The sequence below is a fragment of the Erythrolamprus reginae genome, chromosome 3 (genome assembly GCF_031021105.1).
Source record: "Erythrolamprus reginae isolate rEryReg1 chromosome 3, rEryReg1.hap1, whole genome shotgun sequence".
Lineage (NCBI taxonomy): Eukaryota > Metazoa > Chordata > Lepidosauria > Squamata > Dipsadidae > Erythrolamprus > Erythrolamprus reginae.
In genome coordinates, this window is record NC_091952.1 from 173,338,608 (window position 1) to 173,357,002 (window position 18,395).

The 18,395-nt window shown below is 36.0% G+C and overlaps 1 protein-coding gene across 2 annotated transcripts in view; it reads left to right on the forward strand.

Moving 5' to 3' along the window:
• Positions 1-18,395, forward strand: part of PRP4K (pre-mRNA processing factor kinase PRP4K) — a 31,332-nt gene that overhangs the window by 12,722 nt on the left and 215 nt on the right. Inside the window, exons 5-17 of one of the 2 annotated variants that reach the window (XM_070747184.1) lie at positions 279-360; positions 2,410-2,620; positions 4,501-4,574; positions 5,029-5,119; positions 5,312-5,459; positions 6,966-7,103; positions 10,087-10,240; positions 11,689-11,803; positions 12,553-12,704; positions 12,980-13,066; positions 14,716-15,500; positions 16,051-16,676; positions 17,535-17,580. In XM_070747184.1, coding sequence (XP_070603285.1) covers positions 279-360; positions 2,410-2,620; positions 4,501-4,574; positions 5,029-5,119; positions 5,312-5,459; positions 6,966-7,103; positions 10,087-10,240; positions 11,689-11,803; positions 12,553-12,704; positions 12,980-13,066; positions 14,716-14,919 — 1,456 coding nt within the window. In that variant the 3' untranslated portion in view covers positions 14,920-15,500; positions 16,051-16,676; positions 17,535-17,580. Of the gene's footprint in view, positions 1-278; positions 361-2,409; positions 2,621-4,500; positions 4,575-5,028; positions 5,120-5,311; positions 5,460-6,965; positions 7,104-10,086; positions 10,241-11,688; positions 11,804-12,552; positions 12,705-12,979; positions 13,067-14,715; positions 15,501-16,050; positions 16,677-17,534; positions 17,581-18,395 lie in introns of those variants that run through there. The other variant, XM_070747185.1, reaches the window with a different exon arrangement.

Here is an 18,395-nt window from a genome sequence, read left to right on the forward strand (position 1 = left end):
CTGATAGTGATTGAGTTGAGAACTATCAAATGGACCTGCATCCCAACAGTGGTGGAGGTGGGGATCCACTTTTCCCTCTAACCAGCTTCCTTCAGGAAGACTTTCTAATTAAGAATCTTTTAAAATATGGTAAAGAAAAACAGCTGTTGCCCAAAGACAAAGTTGAAATTTTCTGTGACCGTCAGCCCAAGAATGTTGAATGTTGTTTTGGAAATACGTGTTCTTGTATCAGTACATACAGTACTAAGATGTCAAATGGTTAATTTATATAACAATAGCCTTGAAGACTTCGATGTTGAAGAAGAAGATGAGGAAGCTCTAATTGAGCAAAGAAGATTACAGAGGCAAGCAATTGTGCAGGTTTGTTATGTTGCTAATTCTATTCACATGTCATGTACACAAGGTTGTAATTGTAATTGTCAGGTGTTAAAATAGTCCTATTCAAAGTTGTAATGGCTCTAAATGACATTTGTCAAAACATTTATAATGTAGAGCCTTTTTTTTTTAAAGATAACCTTTATGGATTGTACAAAAGAAATATTTGCAATTAATGAAAAAAGAGGAACTCTACATACAACTATTGTATGTAGAGTTACATGTCTGCTCATTATGGATAGAAAAGATGTCTCCATGTTGAATCATTGTCTTGTTCACTTTATCAAGGCATTAGCTCAAACAGCTGCTGTACATTATTACAGTCAGTGGAGTGATATAGTGAGCTTCAAAACTGATAGTTCATACTCTCTAGAGCAGTGATGGCGAACCTTTTTTTGTTCACATGCCAAAAGTAGGGGGGGTTGTGGGTATGCTAACATGTGTGCGCGTGCCCACACCCCTTCCCCACACGCATGCACAACACCACCACCACCACCCCCGCTGCCACCCGCGCATACACACAGGCCTTTCTGAAGCCTGGTAGGCAGTGGTGGATTGCTACCGATGTGTTTCAGAGTGCTGCACCAATATGAACCCAGTGATGCTGAAATTTCCCGCAATTTTTTTCTGGCGTCTCTGTGTCAAAAGAAGCTGTCCCACCTACTCTTGTCTTAATGCTGACCTTTATTCTTCGGCCGAAGCACAGCTGAGAAGTTCCTTCTCAGGAGATGCTAAGAAATAAAATTGCCAAAATTGCATCAGGGGGTTCCTACTGGGGCTTCAGGAAGCTTCTCTGAACCCTGTGGAGTGCAAAAAACAGCATAATGGCAAATCGGAAGTGTGTTTTTCCGAATATCAGGTTTGTCCGTTGGGGGATTTTTTTTTTAATCTCCGGCGCTTCAGGGAAGCTTTTCTAAAAAGTCTGGAGGACAAAACTGCCTTTTCCAAGTATGAAAATCAGCTGGTGGAGCTGAAGCACGGAAGTCTCGCGTGCCCTCCCCTATGGTTCTCTGTGCCACCTGTGGTACGTGTGCCACAGGTTCGCCATCACGGCTCTAGACTATGACTTACCTTTCCAAACATTTTCTGACATAATTAGTTGCTACTGTGTATCTCCCCACATATGTGGCAGCCAAAAGAGGAAAGTAGTTAAGAAGTAGAAGAAAGGGCTAGCATAGTAAATGCCAGGCTATCACAGTTTGGGATATACAATGTGAAACAGATTTCTCAGTGTAGAATTGACTGAATGCATATTTATTTATTTATTTATTTATAAATCAAATTTAGAGGCTGCCCATCTCACAGAGTAACTCTGGGCAGTGTACAGTTAAAAGTCCTTTGGGATTGGGCAGCATAGAAGTCGAATAAATAAATAAATATATGTAAATAGTATATTTCAATAGGAGGTAGTTACAACAAGTAAAAGGTGTGTTGGGGTGTGTGTGCTTTTTAAGGTACAGTACTTATAAAATTCAAGATTGTGTGCTCTAAGTGATTTGGTAGAGCCAGATATTCAAACGCTTCCAGAAAGGTATCTGCCATGTAGAGCTTTAAAGCACACAACCAAATCCTTGAATTGGACCGGGAAGCAAACTAGTATCCAATGCAACTTACATAACAAAACATTACATGCATCACCCTTTGGGCACCCAAATTTGCTTTCGCAGCCACGTTCTGTACCGCTGCAGCTTCATGATGCTTTTCAAGGGTAAACCCCATGTAAAGTGTATTGTCATATTTCAAATGGGAGATGACCAGGGCATGAGTGGCTGAGAGAAGGGCCTCCATATCCAAGAATGGACATAACTTGTGCACAACAGGAGCTTGATTTGCTTTTATAGCATAATCTTAATTGTAGAGAGATTGCTTTTGGGCTTCAGGAACTCAGTAAAAACATAGAAATATAAAATGCAGATATATAGTGCAAGAGATGCAGTGAATAGATTCTTACATAATGCTGGAGGAAGTGTACATAGCATTTTTATTTAGCTCATTATCAAATCCAATATTAATTATGGCTGTTTTCCTTTTTAGAAATATAAGTACTTAGCAGAGGATAGTAACATGTCAATGCCATCTGAACCAAGCAGCCCTCAAAGCAGTACTCGTAGTCGTTCCAACTCACCAGAAGGCATTCTTGAACGGGTAGCAGCTGATGTTAAAGAGTATGAACGAGAAAATGTGGACACTTTTGAAGCCTCAGTAAAGGCGAAACACAACCTCATGGCAGTTGAACAAAATAATGGTAATAATTACAGAGTTTTTAATACATTCTGAAAAAATAATTGCCAAACAATCCACAGTAAGACAGCTAAGTAAAGCAATTTAGGTCCTTGCTTTATGGTTGAATATAAATAATGTTTTAAAAATATATTCATCTTGATAGACTAAGTTTATAGACTTTAAAGATTCCTGTTCAGTCTTTAGCACAATAGATGAGGTGTACTGTGGTTCTGGGCAGACTCCTCTTCCTGCAATGTGCTTTTCTCCTTTCATTCCTCTCTCCTGCAATTTTCTTCTGTCCTTCTGTCTGGGAACCCCTCTGAAGTGGAAGATAGGGTTATTAATTATTATTATTATTATTATTATTATTATTATTATTATTATTATTATTATTATTATTTATTGGATTTGTATGCAGCCCCTCTCCACAGACTCGCAAAAAATGAGAAACTACTACTTATTTCTCTTAACAAACAACTTTATAGAACTGAATAAATGAATTTCATCTAGTTTAATGTCACTTAACACAATAGACAGCGACACTGTATATATTTCTAAAGAGCATAATGTATTAGCATTTCAAATTTATTTAATACTGTAATAATAAATATAGTGACATGTATTTAAGGTTTCTTACAATTAGAAGTAGAAAATTGAATTAAGTATCCATCGTTCTTAGCTCACTCTCATCCCTATATTCTCAAAAAGAAGAAACTGTACCATATGCAATGATACATTACCTAGTTTTACTGACCAGAGCTATAAAACATCTTTCTAGTTTAAAAATTAAGATGTATTAGAAAACCCATGTTCCATTGGGTCATCATTTCAGATATATTTTGTTTCCTAAAACAAAGAACCCAAATGTCCAATAGCACTGGGAGCAGGGGCAACTTCCAACTTTCTGCTGGCTTGCTCATTGAGTTTTCTTGTGGGAATCTGGCAGAGTGTGTTGAAAACCTCCCCTTCCTCTCTTCCCAGCAAGCAAAGGGGTAGGTGGCTGTTGCTACGTGGGAGAGGGATGGAGGGATTGTGAGACTGGCTTTGAAAATGATTATGTGACCAGCAGCAATGCAGCAGCAGCCAGAAGCATTGAAGTCACAGCTTTTCCAATTTTGATTCCCTTGGAAGTCACTTATACTGCGTTTTTTATTTATTTATTTGGTTTTTATGCCGCCCTTCTCCTTAGACTCAGGGCGGCTTACAACATGTTAGCAATAGCACTTTTTTACAGAGCTAGGCTATTGCCCCCACAATCCGGGTCTCATTTTACCCACCTTGGAAGGATGGAAGGCTGAGTCAACCTTAAAGCCAGTGATGAGATTTGAACCGCTGACTTTCAGATCTAGTCAGCTTCAATGGCCTGCAGTACAGCACTCTACCTGCTGCGCCACCCCGGCTCATGTTTTAGACACATTCTGTAAGTTAGCCCATTTGAGGTATCTTGGTTCAAAAAGTATTAGCCTATGATGCACCATTTCGCCCAGTTCAAGATCATGACGAGAGCTTTAGTAGTATATAGGTTGCAGGTTTTAATTTTGAAATCACTAAAAGTTGAAATGAGTGTATTGTGTAGTTTAAACTGTAAGAAAAACTAGGAGATTCAACTCTTAATTTCTATCTTCTCTTGAGTTGAGGTGGCACAACTTTCTCCGTTCAGAATTGTAAAATTAACCATATTAACTTAGGTACTAAATGAAAACCTTATCTTTTAGTCATTTCAAGCCCATAGACTTTAATTTATCATTTATCACTGTTGATTTATTTATGGATTGTAATTGGGTATATGTCATCCAAGATGATCTCAGATTAGTTGTACATTTTACATTTGTATTTGTGTAAACTTGTTTATTATTTCATTTTCTTTCATTCTAAGTCTAATTATTTAAATATTTGTTTAAGGTTCATCTCAGAAGAAAATCACAGCTCCTGATATGTTTACAGAATCAGATGATATGTTTGCTGCATATTTTGATGTAGGTGCACTAATAATATTTTATCATGTTTGTTGAAAGGCAGCACTGTTTTAGTGAAACAAATATATAAAAACCTCTTAAAACATACTAAATTATTTCGAGAAATAGTTTAAAATATGATTCTAAATATTCTCTGACTGTTTATTACAATCTTGAAGGGTTGATTCTGTAATTTCTCAGTGGCATATACATGGGTAAATATTAAAATACTTTTACTTTAGTTAAATATGCGTTGATATCTTAGTAGAAGTATAGTAGAACATAATTAATGTAGTATAGGTTGCTTAATATTACTTATCACAAGGGTACAATTAATTAATGTATGTTTTTATCTACCTACCTACCTATCTAATTCAGATATTTAAAATGAGTTCTTCGGGACTGGGCAGCATAGACATCAAATAAACAAATAAATAAATATGATGAAAAAGCTTAAAATATATCTTTATTTTAGAGTGCACGTCTTAGAGCTGCTGGCTTTGGAAAAGACTTCAAAGAAAATCCAAATCTCAGGGATAACTGGACAGATGCTGAAGGATATTATCGTGAGTACAGTCGCTAAATTTCTTTTGTGTTATCTGTTGAATAAAATTGCTAAATTAATGTGTTTTATTATGAAAGTATCTTCACTATACATAACTAATTTATATGTACTAATGTTCTCACCAATGTTCTTGTGCTTTGTTTTGAATATGCAGGGCATCTTACATGTTTTTCTTTTCTATTCCCTCTTCCAGGTGTTAACATAGGTGAAGTACTAGATAAACGTTACAATGTGTATGGTTACACTGGCCAAGGAGTTTTCAGTAATGTGGTTAGAGCCAGAGATATGGCGAGAGCTAACCAAGAAGTGGCTGTGAAGATAATCAGAAACAATGAACTTATGTAAGTGGGAAAGTTCAAATGCTTTTGATTGTATTGAGCCATTCAATAATAGTAGCAAATAACAAATTCAAAAGAAGTCTTGATCATCCGAATTTATTTATTTAAAGTGTCACATTTATCAATCATGTATAATTAACTGAAATTAATAAACTTCAGTGGTTTTAGTCACTAGAAAACATACGATATAATGTTTAAATGGATAATATATTTAAATAAAGTGTTTCCCATAATTTAACAAATAGTATGTGGGAAAATGAGAATTATTTGGCCTTGTCTAAATATTTCTGACATTTCATTTATTCACTAAATAGTGATTTAGCCACATGTTATAGGAAAAATTGAAATGTTGTCTGTTTCGTAAACTTTAATTTTCTTTATATATTTAAATGGCATTTAAAGGGAACTTTTCTCAGCTCTCTTATCTCTCTTTAGTATTTAAGCCAGAAACAACTGATTTCAAAATGCAACAGAAGTAAGATGTTACTACAGGTGTGCACAGGACAGAAATTATATTTTGTTCCAAGCCTGCAATAAACCATCACTCCTAGAAGCTTGATTGAGCCATATTGGGTCAATTGCCCTTTGGCAAATTGAAAACATGTTGAGTTTTAGGCTTTTTTTTTTCCAGAGCAAGTTGTAATGGAATCCTGGCTTACCTATGCAGGGCAAGTAGTGCAACACTAGTACACATCTCCCATGCTACCCTCAGCAGCTTCTAACCTGCCAGATCTCACTGGTCTGTTTCCTTTACCTTCCAATGTCTTCTTTCCCTGCACTCGCATAGCTATTGCCCCCCTAGTGCTGTCCTCAGTAAAGAGCAGATTCCAAACATGGCATATATCATTGGCTTTCCTACCCTTAACCTTTTGCCACTTCTTTCCTCCCTCCTCTGTCACCTCTCAATTGCAACCAGCTCTCTTAATCTTTCTTTTCCCTTCCACTTAATCACACTGCCCCCTCTATGGGAGCAGCCTGTTCTCAAAGACACCCAGAATAAAGCAGTCCTATTCTGTTTTATGGACCAAAAAAATGTGCAATGCATTTTTCCTCTCGGACGTTTTTGTGCTTGAAATAATATATGCCTAAACATTTTACATATCCTCAGATTTTGCTACATTTTATAGGATAGCAATATATAAGAATCAAAATTCTATTTATCATAGTTCTTGTCCATGCATTTTGTATGGGAGGGATGGGAGGGAGGTAGAGAGGTTTCAGGATGTAAACAAACCCCCCACCTATGTGCCCAGAATTGGCATATTTATTAATTGATCTGATTTTATTTATTTATTTATTTATTAATTAAATTTGTATGCCGCCCCTCTCCGCAGACTCGGGGCGGCTCACAGCAACAGAAAACATTTTGAATGGATATGGACTTTACATTTGAATCTTTTTGAAATGTTAATGGAAAATTAACATTGAAAATTACATGATTGAATATAAGTGAAAGAGGAGTTTGTTTTTTTGTGTTCTGCTACTGTAATAAATTACAATTTTTTTCAGGCAAAAAACTGGTTTAAAAGAACTGGAATTTTTGAAGAAGCTCAATGATGCAGACCCTGATGACAAATTTCATTGTCTACGTTTGTTCCGACATTTTTACCATAAGCAGCACCTTTGTCTAGTATTTGAACCTCTGAGGTACGTATCAAAAAGTAAATTTAAGCCCATTTAAAAATAGGTTTTATAATAACATACTGATTTATTAAGTTTTACATTGTTATAATTTTCATATTTAATGAACATATTTGAGCGTTAATATAAATCTGTTCATGTATTCACAGTTTAAAGGTACACATGCGCTGGTCTCCACTTCCCTGTTCCAATCAGCAAATTTAAGACAATTCTTTCATGTTAGTAATTTTTATCTAATAGCTATAACTTATAATTCTTGATTGAAAAATAAAGTATCAAATTAGTGAATTCTGTCAGAGAAGAAACAGTATAAAATCAGTAAGTGAAAGATATAAATGTTTTAATGTGCATTTGAAAAACTTAACATAAAATCCTTTCTTTTCTGTGCAAATATTGTAGACATTTGTCAGCTTGAAAGGATAATTTATTTTCCTAGGATCAAATTTCTGTCAGTTTTATTTTAAGTGGGCATTGAAAAATATCACTCTACAATTGCTAAGGAACATCTATACTGTAAATTAATGCAAATAAGTTTTCACAATTTTTGCTTACCTGCTTGGTTTTTATACAAATCCAGTTAATGAACTTAACACACCTGCTCATTCCAATAGTCCTTTGCAAGTAATTTGAACAATAAAAATACTATATAAACATTTTAAATATATATACTAAGTGATGTTTAAAATATTCTGCAGATTCTTGTAAAATTGAATTTTGCATATTAATTTTTTTTTCTAATTTCAAAGAAGATAAAGCATCCATCTATCACATTTATACATCCGGCCATCTCACGTAGGAGCCATTCATTTATTACACTCCATAATGCCTATCACAAGATCTTCTTGTGGATTAAATGACCTTGGAGAACAGCATGCAATGAGTAATTGCATGAGGAAGATAAAGCAGAACTAGAGATGAAAAATTTCCTGAAAGTTTGAAGCAAATGGGAGAAAAGTCTTTCTCTTAGGAAAATAAAGTGGAAAAATAAATAAATATGACCATCCTTTTCAATATAGATAGTCCTAGACTTACAACCACAATTGAGTCCCAACTTTATATTGCTAAGTGAGAAATTTATTAAGTAAGGTTTGCCCCATTTTACAACCTTTTCATAGTTGTTAAGTGAATCACTGCAGTTAAATTAGTAACAAGTGAATCTGGCTTCTCTATTAACAAATGTTGTGCTTTGGCATGAATCTAAAACTGGAAATTTAATTATTAGTTTTGTATAGGTTTATTGAGCATGGTTTCTGCATATGTCTCCCCTAGGTATTTATATTTTCAGGATACATTCAGAATTGTAAACCTCCATGTGTTTCTCAATTATGATTAAAAACAAGCCATTGGGCAGTTTTTGCATTTGTCACAAATAATCTGGAAGAATTGTCATCATTTCTACACATGTGGCCCTGGGGAGGAGAAATAAAAGGACAAATAGTTTGCTCTCATTTCTTCTATCTATGTCTGAAATTCTCAAAAGATTTTTGTGATGTCTGGATGCAGAATATAACATTTGAACTCTTGAATTTTGTTTCATCAAGTAATAGCCAGTGGATAATGTTCCAATGCAGAGAGTCCTCAAGTTATGATATAATTGAGCCAGTTGTCTGGTGCCCAAGTTGTAGGGGCAAAAATCATAATTTTGGAACCAAGTCATAAGTAGCCTTTGGAGGTGTGTCATAACTTCAGACAGTTGCTAAATTAACCAAATTATAACTCGATTCCCTGTAGAAGATTATGCTTGTTGTGAGCTTGAAACAAAAGAAACTTAACCGTTCATTCAAATCTCTACTATACAGTGGTACCTCGAGATACGAGTTTAATTCGTTCCGGACCTGGGCTCTTAAGTCGAGCAGCTCTTATCTCGAACGACTTTTCCCCATAGGAATTAATGTAAATAATTTTAATTGGTTCCAGCCCTCAAAAAACTCACAAAGTTAGTCTAAATTATGCAGAAAGACATGTTTTTAATGAAGAAATGTACATGTACATATAAATGAATAATGAAGTTTCTTTCACTTAACTTGTAAACTTTCTTAAACTTTTAAATTTACATATGTTCAACTTCTCTGCCACCCAATCCTGTAGGACAGAGGTCCCCAACCCTTTTTGCACCAGGGACCGGCTTTAAGCGATCAAGAGAGGAATGGGTGAATGAATGGACGGAGGGTGGGAAGGAAGGAAGGAAAGAGGGAAGGGACAGGAACAGAGGAAGGAAGCAAGGAAACTTATGAAAGGGGAGAGTAAGAGAGGAATGAGTGAAGGGAGGGAGGGAGGGAAGAAGGTGGGAAGGAGAAAGAAAAGAAGAAATAGAGGAAGGGAAGGTAAAAGAGAGAAAGAAAAAGAGCAAGAAAGAAAGAAAGGGGGAAGGGACAGGAACAGAGGAAGGAAGCAAGGAAACTTATGAAAGGGGAGAGTAAGAGAGGAATGAGGGAAAGGAGGGAGGGAGGGAAGAAGGTGGGAAGGAGAAAGAAAAGAAGAAATAGAGGAAGGGAAGGTAAAAGAGAAAGAAAAAGAGCAAGAAAGAAAGCTGCAAGCACCCCCCCGAGCCCCCCAGGCCGGCTGCAACCTTTTAAAACACGCGCGCCGCTTCGCAGCTGTCTCCTGAAGCCGAACGCGGAAGTTAGCGTTTGGCTTCAGGAGACAGCTCCTTGGCGCTTGTATCTCGAATTTGGGCTTGTAAGTAGAACAAAAATATCTCTCCCCTCCCAGCTCTTATCTCGAGTTGCTCTTAAGTAGAGCAGCTCTTATGTCGGGGTTCCACTGTATAGAGTTTGCAAGAATTGAAATTTTATAATAACTGTATGGAAGGCAAATGTTTCATAACTGCATTCTTTCTTTTGTTACCATTTTATTTAAAAAAGGAAGGAAAGTAATTCAAGGAAACACCTTGAGAAATCACTGTTTTTCTGCTCATGCAAAATATTTATAAATCCACTATATTATGATTTTAATAAATACTAATTCCTCTTTCTACCTCTCAATTTAGTATGAATTTACGAGAAGTTCTAAAGAAATATGGGAAAGATGTTGGTCTCCATATAAAGGCTGTGCGATCATATAGTCAGCAGTTATTCCTGGCCCTGAAACTTCTGAAAAGATGCAACATTTTACATGCTGATATCAAACCAGATAACATTTTGGTAGGTAATCTCAGTTATAGTTCTATGGCAGTTTCTTTGAAAGAGACAAAAGTAATATAGTACAGGTGTACCTCTACTTAAGAACTTAATTCGTTCCATGACCAGGTTCTTAAGTAGAAAAGTTTGTAAGTAGAAGCAATTTTTCCCATAGGAATCAATGTAAAAGTAAATAATGCAGGCAAACCCATTAGTAAAGAAATAAAAGCTCGGAATTTGGGTGGGAGGAGGAGAAGGACAGTTGCTGCCCAAGGAAGAAGGTGAGGTGAGGGGAATAAAAAAAAATCCAAAACTTTAAGCCTTTAAAAAAGAAAAAGAGGGACTCTGAGGCAGCGAGGAGGAGCACGTGCCTGTCATACACCCGGTGTGACACTGCCTCCCATACACTGCGCCAGAGAGCGAAACTCAGGCAGGCAAGAGGGGTGAACCTCCCGCTCCTTTCACTGCTGCTACCTGCTTCGTCTTCCTTCCCATGCTGAAGGGCTTCTCTCTCCTCTCGCTCACTTTGTAGCCGGCTCTTTTCCTTCACTATGGTGACTCCTCGGTTTGACTGAAGCCGAGTTGATCCGGCCGGCGCAAAGCACCCCCAGATGCTCCAAGAGGCAAACTTGCGCCGTGTGTATGGGAGGCAGTGCGAGGGAGTCACCTCAGCAAAGTGGTTTATTCCCTCTCCTAGCGCCCAGAGAAAGGAAAACATTCTGTTCGCTCTGGGCAAACAGGGATTTCTATTGAAAGTGCAAAACGTTGTTCAAATAATATGTAGAAGAGTATTTTGCCTATTGTATACCTAAGTGGAAAAATGGGAATGGCTTATTCTTTGGATTATTGTGATTTCATTTTTTAATTGAATTATCAAGTGCATAAATTCCAGTTGTTTTCGACAATGTTGCTACAAATTCTTTATTGGGAAATGTAGCACCTTCACAAAGAAGATCAATACATAGCAACTTCCATAGTCAACTTCTCAATATTTTGATATTTTTGCTTAGAATAGAAGTTACTTAAGATCACCTTTGTTGTCAGGCATGGGGTAACTGAGATGCCCTGAGCACATATAGTTTTATGAATGGTATGATTGTATTGAATGGTTCTTAATGATGGGCTTTTTAAATGTTTTGTTTCTTTTTAAATATTGGATTTGTATATTGTTGTAAGGCGCTCCGAGTCTCTGGAGAGGGGCGGCATACAAATAATAAATTATTAAATTATTATTATTAATTAATATGAAAGTAACCACCTGGATTATAGACCAAAGGGTATTGTGTCCACTACTCTGTTTCTTAATAGCCTATAGCAGATTATTTAAATGTAATGATTAGCATGTGTTGTGTATATAATAAATTTCCAAAAAAAGAGAGATTTCTATTGAAAGTGTATGTGTGTGTGCACGCACACATGCAGTTGTGCCACTTATTACTTTTATCCATAATTATTATTTTTGCTTCTTTTAGGTGAATGAATCAAAAACGATTTTAAAACTTTGTGACTTTGGATCAGCTTCACATGTTGCTGACAATGATATCACTCCATATCTTGTTAGTCGTTTTTACCGTGCTCCTGAAATTAGTAAGTTAATCTACTCTGAATTTATGTTAAAATTATTAATAAACATTAGTTTAGCTTGTTTTGTGATTGATATCATCCTTTGGTGTGATATCTGATATATATAATTGTTAATTAATATGACAATGTCCATAGAAATTGGAATATGAAGCTTAAATTGCAGCTGAATGGAAGGTAGGGACCACTTTAAAAAAATACCATGGTTTGAGGATTGAACCTCTAATTTCTTTAAGTCCTCTCCCTTCTTTAGAACTATGTCACTACTTTTGCCTTTTTCTAGGATCCCTAGTTTGCTCTTCCCAATCTTTTTTTCCTCTTAGTTGATTCTCTCCTTACAATTTGATTCATCTATCCTTTTTGGTCCTTCTTTCTGTTCACTGGAGAAGCCCCTGCATCTGAGTATCTGCCTGACAAATGAATTTAACATGGGATTTTGAACATGTGTTAACTTATTCTTACTCAACCTACTTTTTTGGATTGAATGGAAGTCAGAAACATACATTTGAAACAGTATAATATGACACAGAAGATAGTATTTCCATCAGTTATTTGTAATTGACAAAATAAGGAAGAAACAAGAGGAAAATTACAGTTAGTGGCATAGACATTTATCTCAGTTGATGACATACAGAAATACTCTAAACGTTATAATTCATTCTCTTTTCTCCCAGACTGTTTCTAGAAAAAGTAATTATATTTATTGCAGTTTAATATGACCAAATAGCCTGTAATCTAAAATTGTTCTCCTTCAGTTATAGGCAAAATCTATGACTACGGTATAGATATGTGGTCTGTAGGCTGTACATTGTATGAACTTTACACTGGGAAAATATTATTTGCTGGGAAAACCAATAATCATATGTTGAAACTTGCTATGGACCTCAAAGGAAAGATGCCAAACAAGGTAAATAAATGAAATTCTTATAAAAATCAGTAAAATGAGGTATTTCCCCCCTTGAAATGTCCAATACTTTGTGGAAGGGTGGGGTAGACTTTTTTCAGTTTTCTGTAGTTAAACTTATAGTGTATAACAGAATGATTGAAAGTTTCCTCCAATTTAAGAAAAAGTATCAAAGTTCATTTTTGTGTTCACTAGTCATGAAATAAATAGGTTTACCTTTTTTAGGGTAAACACTTAAAAGCTGCACTTTTTACATGTTTTATTGCTGTTCTTTCCAGATGATCCGAAAAGGAGTGTTCAAAGATCAGCACTTCGATCAAAACCTCAACTTTATGTACATAGAGGTAGATAAAGTAACAGAAAGGGTAAGTAATAGAATAAGCAAGATTGCTTTCTGTGGCATCCTTAATTAAAATTTTGCATGCAGGTGTAATGTGTAATGTTCCACAAATAAGAGTCTGGTTTACAGAAAATTGTGAGATATGGTAAAGAATTCAAATTATTATTATTATTATTATTATTATTATTATTATTATTACTACTATTACTATTATTATTACTATTACTATTATTACTACTATTATTATTATTATTACTATTATTATTATTAATAATAATAATTATTAATTAATAATAATATTTAGATTTGTATGTCGCCCTTCTCCGAAGACTCGGGGCGGGTCTCAGTATGTTATGAGGAGGGTAAACCTGAGCTGACCAAAACATTTGGTTTGGTTGCATTTATTTATAAAAGATCCTTCTGTCCCCTTCATGCTATTATTCTTAAAGATCTAGGTTTTTTAACCCAGACATGAGAAACAAGTAGTTATGACCTTAGGCCCGTGATGGCGAACATATGGCGCACATGCCACAGGTGACATGTGGAGCCATATGGGAGGACATGTGATATTTTCCATGTTTCAGCTCCAGCGCACCAGCTGATTTTCGGCCTTGGGAAAGGCTGTTTTATTCTCCGGACACTTCAGGGAAGCTTCCCTGAAGACTCGAGGCAAAAAAAATCCCCCAATGGACATATCAGAAGTTCGGAAAAAAGCATTTCCAGTGTGCCCATTCGGGCATTTTTTTCCCCACCTACCAGCAATGGTGGGTTCCTACCGGTGTGGTTCATAGTATGTCACCGGTAGGAACCCACTGATGCAATTTTCAGTGATTTTTTTCCCCAACATCTCCTGAGAAGGAGCTTCTCAACTGTTCTTTGGATGAAGACATTAAGATGAGGGCGGACTGGAGGGCTGCTTCTGACACGGAGATGCAGGGGAAAAATCACCCAAAATTGAATCAGTGGGTTTCTACTGATGTGGAAATCTGGACCACTCTAGTAGGAACCCACTACTGCCTTCCAGGCTTCAGAAAGGCATTTGCACATGTGTGGGAGGCAACACGGGTGCATATGCGGGGGGAGGGAAGAGTTGTGGGCACGTGCATGCATGCTAGCACACACACACACACCTTTTGGCACGCGAACCGAAAAAGGTTCACCATCACTGCCCTAAGCTACAAAGAAACATACTTTAAGTTAAATTGCGGTTCCATTCCTGAAATTCCAGTTATACTCTGAAAACATTAACATCCAAGGGGGAAAAAGTTACATTATTAAAGTCTTTAAACATGCCTGGGATAAACATATATCCATCCTAAGATAAAATACAGAAAATATTATAAGGGCAGACTAGATGGACCAGGAGGTCTTTTTCTGCCGTCAGACTTCTATGTTTCTATGTCTTGTAATTTCAAGTGGTCACTAAATGAACTGTTGGAAGTTGAGAACTACCTGTAGTTCTAATACTGTGGAAGTTTTGTTTTCTCCTTCCTGTTCTTCCAATTGACAACGCTAGGTCCATGGTACAGTTATTATTTGAGGGATATGTTTTGCTTTCAAAAGCCAAATTTCAATTGCATAATGTGTAATCTCTTAATTGGACTGGCCATTTCATATTGTTGGTAATTTTACTCTTACCTTGAAAATAAATGCTGGATGCCCTTGTCTTGATAGGAAAAAGTGACTGTGATGAGTACCATTAATCCAACCAAGGACCTGCTTGCAGATTTAATTGGGTGCCAACGCCTCCCTGAAGATCAGCGCAAAAAGGTTCACCAGTTGAAGGACTTGTTGGACCAGATCCTCATGTTAGATCCAGCTAAACGGATTAGTATCAACCAGGCCCTACAGCATGCCTTCATCCAGGAGAAAATTTAAATCCAGTGAAGATATTCAAAGGGTTTGAATAGTTAATATACAAAGACTGATGAAGTTTCACTGCAATTTATAAATGTACATATAACATATAAATAATTCCCCTGCAAAATTCAGGAAGAATGATATATTTCAATTAACACAAAGGCGGATTATTTCGTTTAGAAATGTTAGAGTAAATCTGTTTGTCTCTCATGTGAAGATTTTTTCACTGTAGAATTATTTTAATTGCCAAGACTGCACAGGAGTACAGTGCTAAAATATATGGTTGCAGTTCCTCTCAAATAATACACACATGCGCACATGGACTATATATATATATGAAAAAAAATCTGTGATGAAATATCAGTAAGACTGGGTGGTTGATTTTGGTTTTTAGGAAATTTGGCTTCATTTTTTGTCTCTGAAAAATGGCCAGCATAAATGCTGTTTATATTACATTTTCCTAGGTGTGTGCGTGCAGGCCACAGCAGCATGCCCTTGGTGTAGTCAGTGCCGAAAGGGGTCTGTTCCTTCTTGAGCCTGCCCACAGGGATGGTCTCCTCTTTTAAAGCAGGTTGCGTACAACTTTCAGTACACTGAAGGTAAGCTAAACCATCAACATCACTGGTGTTTAAGATGTTAATTGTACTGGATCAATTGAAAAACGAGAATCGGTCACTCTGTAGCAGAATTCCCTGCATGTTTTATAAAGGAGATATACCTATATATAAATATATATAAATATATATATATATAATTTTATGGCATTACAACTGTGGCATAATTCCAGCTTGTGTTTGATCATCACATTCAAAGAAAAAAAGTGGAGGAATGTGCACTTGATGGAGAGAGCGCCTTCAGTGTACTGTTTATATTACTTTTTTAAAAATATCAACTTGCTACATAGACTTTATACCTTTTGTTAAATACAGTTCACGATGGCATAAAACCAGTACTTAAGTCATTTTCATTTACTAACAGCAAATGCTAAGCTCTGGTTCCAGAAGTCCTTATCTCCTCTTGGCCAGATAGAAAGCACCACAATTTTTTTAGCTATTTGTATGTCATTTGAAAATGTACTGCTTTATGCTAAAGGTGTTTTCATTTGTTCATTGTTTTCATTATTTGTGATCATGTTGTCTTTCAATACAGGCATAACCTTCCACTCTTGAACAAAGCAGCTGCTTTTTAAAAGCGGTAATTGCTTCTTTACCTTTTATTTCTTTTGTAAATGAAACTTTAAGAAATGTGACTTTAAAGTGTTGTCTCTTGCATAAAATAGTTGACATTCACTTATTGTAAAGTGAAGATTGTTCTGCTGCATGTAAAGTGGACCATGCAGATTTCTGTATGTTTTCGGTATGCATCATTAGATAATAAAGTCTTTTGTGAACAAGGCATTGGTAGCCCTTTTTAAAAGATTTTTGTCTCCGGCGTTGCCGACTCAGGTAAACCGTAAGAACTTTCCTTTTTAGTAATCCTTTAATTAAAACAATTGCTAAAAGATGTGATCCCATGAACTTTTAGATTAATTATTGACAATTTAATGTAAATATTGTCCCAAGCCCCCTGCAGATATTCTCTGCTTTCATTGTTAAGAAATTTATTCCTGTAGGTTATTGAATTAGATGCAGGTTTTAACTAATGTTTGTGCTGTTTTTCTTACTTTTCCTTTTTGATGGTGCTGAGAGAGACAAAGGAAAGCAAGTCACAGGCCACTCAACGCCTACTCCAGGGGGTCTGGTTTGCTGAGACACCATCTTCACCTTCCTAACAAGGTTATTTCTGACAGCATGTGTAGATAAACATTTAGCAACAACTTTAAAAATAGTTTGTTCATCATGAAGATACCCAGTTGAATCAATTGTTTGCCAGCCCAATTTTTTTTTTATTAAAAGCAGTTCACACAACAGATGATTCGTGTATGTTGCCTAGCTAAAACTTGGATGATTTTTTTTAAAGTCTGAAGTTTATAAGGATTTTTAAAATCCACAAAGGCATGTACTTAAAACAAAGCCATATTTGGTGCAGCCAAACCTATTGTTTGCTAATGGGATGCTTCCTAGGAGTTGTTCCCTACTATAATGGAATAGCAGACAACAACAATAGTTGATAATATCCATTTTGAACCTCTACGCCAGGAGCCCCCAAACTTAGCAACTTTAAGACTTGTGGACTTATGCTGGCTGGAGAATTCTGGGAGTTGAAGCCCACAAGTCTTAAATGTGCCAAGTTTGAAAATTCTGCTCTACGCTGTCTCTCTAATGTTACTTAAAAAGTAGTAAATGTGATTGTCAACTTATTTAAAATGTTTCTTGTTTGTGCAGGAAACAGAAAGCAACTTCACTGAAAGGAAGATATATATTACTTGATAGTCTTTTGCACACACAGTAAAGGGACATGCTGTTTTCACAGTGCTATCAGCCTCCCTTGCACATCTAGTGGCAATATGACACGTCATAGAATGTGATGGTCTTCATCATTTTTTCATGTCCCTGCTTCCAAATAAGTCATGACAATTCCAGTAGAAGCTACAACCTCCCCACCCCACCCCCGCCCACACTTGTGGCTACAAAAATTTTAAACTTTCCTAAGAAAAAACAAAGTTGCTTGTTTACTTATTCTTTGTGTTATAGATGCCGTTCAAATGAAGACGATGGCAACCAGAAGACATGAACAAAGGTTTCTGTTCTCTAAAAGATATGCAAAACATTATGTCTCTTTTTTTTAAGAAAAGAATTTTTTGTTCACAGCTCACAGCTCTAGACTTCATTTACAGTTTCTCATGCCGGCAGTTCTTAGCATAGTACTCTTGTGGTGATGTTTTTTGGTTTTGGTTTTCTTTATAAAATATATATTTGTTTCATTTCTGGATGATAAAATTATTATTGTAGTAAAACTGAGATAGGCAACTAATTATATTTTAAATCCATTATAAGAGCCTCCATGCACACCTTCAGAGTGTAATTAAATGCTGTTATAGGGTTGCTGACATAACTGCTGAAGACTTTATAATAGTATAGTCATAGAGATATTATATTATATATGGGCTGCCAATTATTAATACTCTGCCACTCGGTTAAAGTGACATAAATTATTCAGCCCATTTGCATTGTTTTAAGCAACACAGTATGTGAATCTGGATGTCTGTATAAAAAAAGCCATCTGAATTCTGGTTTGGTTAAACTATGCAATCTAATTAATCCAATCCATACTGTACTGGTAGTTTTTACCTTATCTAGCAACCCTATTAGATATTATGAACAAGGTGGTTTCATATGGTGGCCAATCTAAGTTTAACAAAAGATCCTCAAAGGGGGGTTATGAAGAAGCAGAAGTGATGTTTAAAATTCCTAACTTTTGTAACAGTATTTCAGAGTTAGAAATATATATTTTAAGTACTGTATGCTTTATTCTGCTCATTGTGTTTTGTGCTACTGCATAGATTGCTATAACACAAAAAAATGTTTAGGAACAATTTTGGTAAATGATATTGA